General features: G+C 36.8%; 1 protein-coding gene across 3 annotated transcripts in view; it reads left to right on the forward strand.

Moving 5' to 3' along the window:
* LOC138699744 (spermatogenesis-associated protein 7 homolog) overlaps window positions 1–5,658 on the forward strand; it is a 22,779-nt gene extending 17,121 nt beyond the window's left edge. For all 3 annotated transcript variants that reach the window (XM_069825853.1, XM_069825850.1, XM_069825852.1), the window contains exons 7-10: window positions 668–915; window positions 991–1,132; window positions 4,368–4,458; window positions 5,420–5,658. In XM_069825853.1, the coding sequence (XP_069681954.1) occupies window positions 668–915; window positions 991–1,132; window positions 4,368–4,458; window positions 5,420–5,454 (516 nt within the window). In that variant the 3' untranslated portion in view covers window positions 5,455–5,658. The remainder of the gene's footprint in view (window positions 1–667; window positions 916–990; window positions 1,133–4,367; window positions 4,459–5,419) is intronic.
* The last annotated feature ends 342 nt before the right edge of the window (window positions 5,659–6,000 follow it).

Consider the following 6,000-nt stretch of genomic DNA (forward strand, 5'->3'; position numbering starts at 1 on the left):
GTATTACCTTGTTAACATGTTTCAGCCTGCTATTGGCCATCATCAGAACTAGTTATTGCTGGTCTTGGCGCTTTTTGTTTTGTTTCCTGTGGGGATGTGTTTGTGTAGTGTAATATGGAGTCAACACGGACATGGCAATTCTACACATCCAACCAAAAAGCCAGAAACTACTAGAACAATACGAAATATACAGACACACAAAAACACATCCAAATGAAATTCTCAACACACAACTCAATTTCAGAACACACACACTCTTTGACTCCACATTACACTACACAAACACACCCCCACAGGAAACAAAACAAAAGGCGCCAAGACCAGCAACAACCAGTTCTGATGATGGCCAATAGCAGGCTGAAACATGTTAACAGAGTAATATAAAATTTAACACAAGAAAGACAAATAATGCGTTTTCCGAAATAAATTTATCCTTTTTGTCACTTTTCACTCCAGGATTGGATGTTTTATGTTGGTGGGTGGGGACAGACGAATATTTTATTAATATTCATACACAAAAGTACAGTCACATGGTACTGCTTTTTGTAAAATAAACAGTAAATTAATATTTAGTATTTCGTATTTGTAAGATTTATTCTACAGAATATTTAGTGAGCAATAGTGATATTTTATTTGTTTTAAAGAGAAATAAAAAATTGTCTTGCAGGAATCAAGTCGTGACTCTGCCTACAATGGTGGGATATCTTCAGGAGCTGAGAGTCGCGGGCCAACCCCAGAACAGTCCAGTCCAGTAGCCATTCTACCAGCAGAATCTATGTTGACGCGACTTCCTTCTCCTGACAAATTGCTGACAGGTGTATCCACTACAGAGAAGATAATAGAAACAAGCAAAGCAGTTACTGTACAAACCACTGATAATGAAGCACCTGCCTTCAAGCGAGCACAGTTGCAGACGTAAGCATGTATGCAAATGTAGCATGTTGTGATGCAGAATATTACAAATGATTCTCAAAGTTACTTTATTTACAGATGCAGGAAGGAAGATACAGCTTATGTGAAATTTATTCATGACATTACAAAGGATGTGCTGGCTAGAGGGATATACAGTGACAGAGGATTGCGACAGTTGTTCCGGAGGCATATTTCTGATAATGAAAGGTGGCTCAATTTGGTGAGTGAATTTTGATTTAACACTTACCTTCTTGGAACTTGGTAATGTATCGGTAACATAAAAAAAAGAGTTGAGAATCCTTTGTGTGATTTTTGGTACTTGGTAGTTCCAATTTTCTGTAAATTAAAATTGTGCTGTAGTAAAGCCCGACATTGTGCAATTGTTTAAAATCTGAAAAGTGATAAAATTTTGAATGGTGAAGATTTCCACAACTACACTATCAGTCAACTATGGACGTTGATAGTAACATAAAATCAGTGCTGAAATTCTGCCCAGAGAAAAGTCATTGATAACTTTTAGTATTTGTTGTTAGTCACTTGAAGGTCTTCTTCCACTAACCATATACGAGGGGCGTTTTATATTGATTTACACTTTCAAAATGGCTGCAAAAGGGTATCTGTTGAATACAGGGGGGAGAGCTATTAAACCTTTCCATTGAAGGCTTTAAGGAACCAACCTGGACAACAAATACCCAATGTCCCATCCCTACCTTCCCGTGGTGCAGCCGTTAGTAAGCATAATTGACAAGCTGAACTAAAGGGAGGGGCTACTCATCAATTAGCACTGGTCAGCTTGATGAGTTAATGACTGAATTTGGTATAATTTTCCTCTATTCAATACCTAATTCCCTCTTTACCCTTTCCTATCCAGTCCTATGACTGAACTCTTACTTTCTTCGATCCTGACGGTATTAGAGCATTCGAGGCCTAGGGATTCATTCATTTTCCTTCCTACCCTTTCTACTTTTCTGTTCCTAATGCTGACCTGCTATGGCACTAAAATCGTCCTCCAGTGGCTTAAGGAGGGAAAGCTGGTGATCAACAAGATCTCCCAACTAGGTCCAGTGGACCCGTCGACCAACAGGAAGTGTGGTCCTCCAGACATTCTGGGGGTTGTGTGTGGATGAAGTAGTCACCAAAACGTTAAATTATGGTGTTCACTTAAATCGGCTACAAATTGCCATTTTCACTCCAATATGAAATGAGTACCATTAAGGTGAAATTATCTGGAAGTAAAATACTCCCCCAATCGGATCTCCGGGTGGGGACTACTGTAATGGTACAGAATCTCAAAATCTGTGCTTCAGTGGCTAACCATGATAATATCTTTGAAAAATATTGGAGTGCAAGAGGTCAAATGACTTTGTCAAACGCCTGGCATTAGAAAACAACAACACTTTCAAAATTTCTACCATCTGCTATTTGGCTTGTCATTGCAGTTGCAAGCATGTAGTACATTGATCTGCCCGCAGATGGCAGCACAATACAGAGGAGTGTAATTCCTGCAAACTACAGCGCATTTCCCCAACTGCTGTCATTACATGAATGGACAGCATGGAGAGTGATCATCAAGGACAGCGCTGGACGCTGTGGTTTCTGTGGAAAGAAGGTGTAAACACTGCAGATATTCACAGTCAATTGGTGAGCATGCACTGTCACGAAAAATTGTGTACAACTGGGTGGATGGCTGGAAAAGTGGCCGCACATCAACAGAGAAGGGAACCAGTTCTGGAAGAAAAGTGACTGTGACAACGCCAGTCAACATCTAGAGTGAAGCAGCATATTCTGGAGAACAGGTGCATCACATTCTCAGAACTGGAGGCGGCCACAGGACTTGCCAGAATCACTCTGCACCGCATAGTGCTTGAACACCTTAAGATGGGGAAGTTGTTTGCCAGGTGGGTCCCCAAGTCCCTGACTGCAGCACACAGACAACAGCACAGAGACATGAGCAGCGATCTCCTTCACTGTATTATTTATATAAATTTTGCTTCGTACAGGTTCTTTGCTACAGAACGCCATTATTATTATTATTTTTTTTTTTTTTTCCGTGGATATTTCCATGTGATATTTATCAGCTATTAATTTTAAACTATATACCGATCGTTGTAAATCATCTTCTGAAGTGGCTAGCAAAACCAAATCATCTGCAAAAGTCAGTACATCCAGACACATATTTCGATTTATAGTTATATGACCATGTCTTGAGTTTCTAAATTCCTGTACTATTGCATTCATATAAATGTTGAATAAGAGGGGTGAGAGAGGACATCCTTGTTTGACACTGGTAAAAGTTTCCAACCAATCAGATATTTTCTTGTCAATTTTGGCGGAAATGTAACTTTCTTTGTATAGGTTAAAAATATTTTCAATTATTTGTTGTGTAATATTATCACATACTAGTATTTCCATAAGTTTGTTGCGGTTTACATGATCAAAAGCTTTCTTGCAATATGTGTTTCTATATTAAATTCCCGATGTTTCTCTATCAAAGGTTCCATTGTGAAGTATCCATCACAGCATGATCTTCTTTTCTCAAATCCATTCTGCTCTTCTCATAGTATCTAATTTGTTTTTGATTATGTTGGAGAAAATTTTACAATCGGTATTTACTAAACTATTTCCTCTGTAATTATTGCAGTCATTTCTGTTTCCTTTCTTATAGATTAGTATCACTATAGAATTCAGCCAACTTCTAGGAGGTTCTGCTCCATTCCAAATCAAATTTAGAAAATCTAAAAAAGTCTAAATAAAAGGTTGATTTGCATGTTTGAAGAGTTCGATGCTTATATAGTCATTGCCTGGTGCTTTATTGCTCTTCATATTTTTAAATACTGTTAAAATTTCCTCAAATGAAATGGGTTCTGTGTCAGAATTTTTTTGAGTATTGTAGCATAGGAGGAGAAGTATCCTGGCACCTTAAATCTGTATAATATGTTGTTGTCTAGTGCCTTGCATTTGGCAATGAAGCCATTAGCAGAAATGTGTATAATATCATAACCATAAATTTTGAGGAATTGATAACAATAAATATAAAAACAGAATTGCGATTTTTAATTGGAGAGGGCTTAAAGTTTTATTTTTGTATGTATTGATGTTACTGTGTGCGTTTTGAGAAGATTTAGATTTGTTCGTATTTCTTTTCTTTTTTTTTTTTTACGTTCATTTAGTTTACATAATGTATGCCACAGAATAACTAGTACTAAGCACCAGATCTCTAACATTTGGTGTTTTACTGATATGATGATGTTGCTGAAAATGTTTCCACGTTTTCTGGGAATGAGCATAGGATCAAGAACTTAAACCACAGGCATTCCAATGTAAAACTCTCTATGTAGCATAATGTACACTTCTAAATTTTCAGTTCAGTTGTGCATTTCCAGTGCATTGTGATGATAGTGTATAAGGCTTTGACACAGGAATTACAAATAAGGAAAAATCATTATTTATTTCAGGATCGGATGCATGATGAGATAGCCAGACTATGTGAACAACTTGGTATCCCACAGTCTGATGATAGAGACTCATGCAGGAACAAACACAGAGGTGAGCTAGAGCCCTGGTCTGTTTTAGAGACTGTTCATGCCAGTGAATGTGGAACATGTACTGAGACCAATTATGAACTTGGTTTTAATGGACAGTTTAGTGTGAATGAACCTGTGACCTGTACATACAGACGAGAGCATTGGAACATGTGAAAATATTTCATTCTCTGCAGTCGAGTAACTTTGAGAGAGGTAGGAATTGCGTCTATATGCCATATTTTGTATCAAATAGTTCAGATGAATCTTGTATATGTACTGAAAAAGATAAGTTAAGGATATAATACAGAAAAATCATCCAATAAAAACTTTACAAAAATATCTTCGACTATGCTTGCAATTTTAGTGTTATATGCTCAAATAATTCAAAGAAATCTAAGAATAACAGTGAGTTTGTTAAAGACACAAAGAGTGTTGCCTGTGAAACATCTCAAATAGCCATGACTGACAGTTTGTTCGAAATGTGCAAGGCACTTAATACAGAACTTTCTGTTCATGTGGAACCACAGACATTTGAAATTTCCTGTCAGACATCCAATATATTCGTAGCTAATAAGAGTGTTGGATCAAATACAATAATCATACCAGATGATGTCTTGTCTGAGCATGTGGAACATGAACATGAACGAAAACAGGTTATAGAAGTTTCATACACAAAAACACTTATTAAAAAGGTGGCTGTATAGATATTAGAAAATTTAGATAGATATAAAGTTCTGGACACTTTAGGTAAGAAGGATCTCATTGTTGACACTGCTGCTAAACTGGTGACAAACGTTCTGGAAACTGCAATTATAGCTGTAATGAATTAAGAGGTCCCAATTTTGGTTACCAATCTTGACTTCAACTGCACTCTGGCACTGAATGTCGATGGTGTATGTAGTGACAGCAATAGAAGAATTTGAGTGTTATATATTGTAGTAATATGTGCATGGCATATAATGATCTCAAACTCTCTTTACCAGATGGAGGCAAGAGTGAAGATGTATTTGTGACTTGATTCACCCTGTACTGCAACTCATGACACTGCAATCACTATCTCAGCTGCAGGAAACGAATGATAGTACAAGCACTGGTAAGTATTAAACGAGAATAGTGCCTTATGGAGGAACCTGGTTCAATCTTCATGCGATATTGTATTTTTGTACATTAATTATTGATGTTCTGTATGTTCGTCACGATTAAATGAATCGAAATAGACAAATGTGTTCATTTCTTATTGTTGTAGTAACTAGTATTTACTTTCTATCTACAGTTAATCTCTCTTAACCGAGTCATATGACTTTTTGAAACCTATGAATAATTAATGTACTGTACCCTTATACTCCCATTTGTTTCTCCAATATCTGTCGAATACAAAAAATCTGATCAATAGTCGATCTATTGCGTCTAAAACCGCACTGATGATCTCCAATAATTTCATCTACATATGGAGTTAATCTTCTCAACAGAATATTGGACAAAATCTCGTACGATTTCAACAAAAGTGATATTCCTCGAAAGTTATACAGTTTGTCTTTTTCCCCCCTTGTAAACATAGGTACAA

The sequence above is a fragment of the Periplaneta americana genome, chromosome 5 (genome assembly GCF_040183065.1).
Source record: "Periplaneta americana isolate PAMFEO1 chromosome 5, P.americana_PAMFEO1_priV1, whole genome shotgun sequence".
Classification (NCBI taxonomy): Eukaryota; Metazoa; Arthropoda; class Insecta; order Blattodea; family Blattidae; genus Periplaneta; species Periplaneta americana.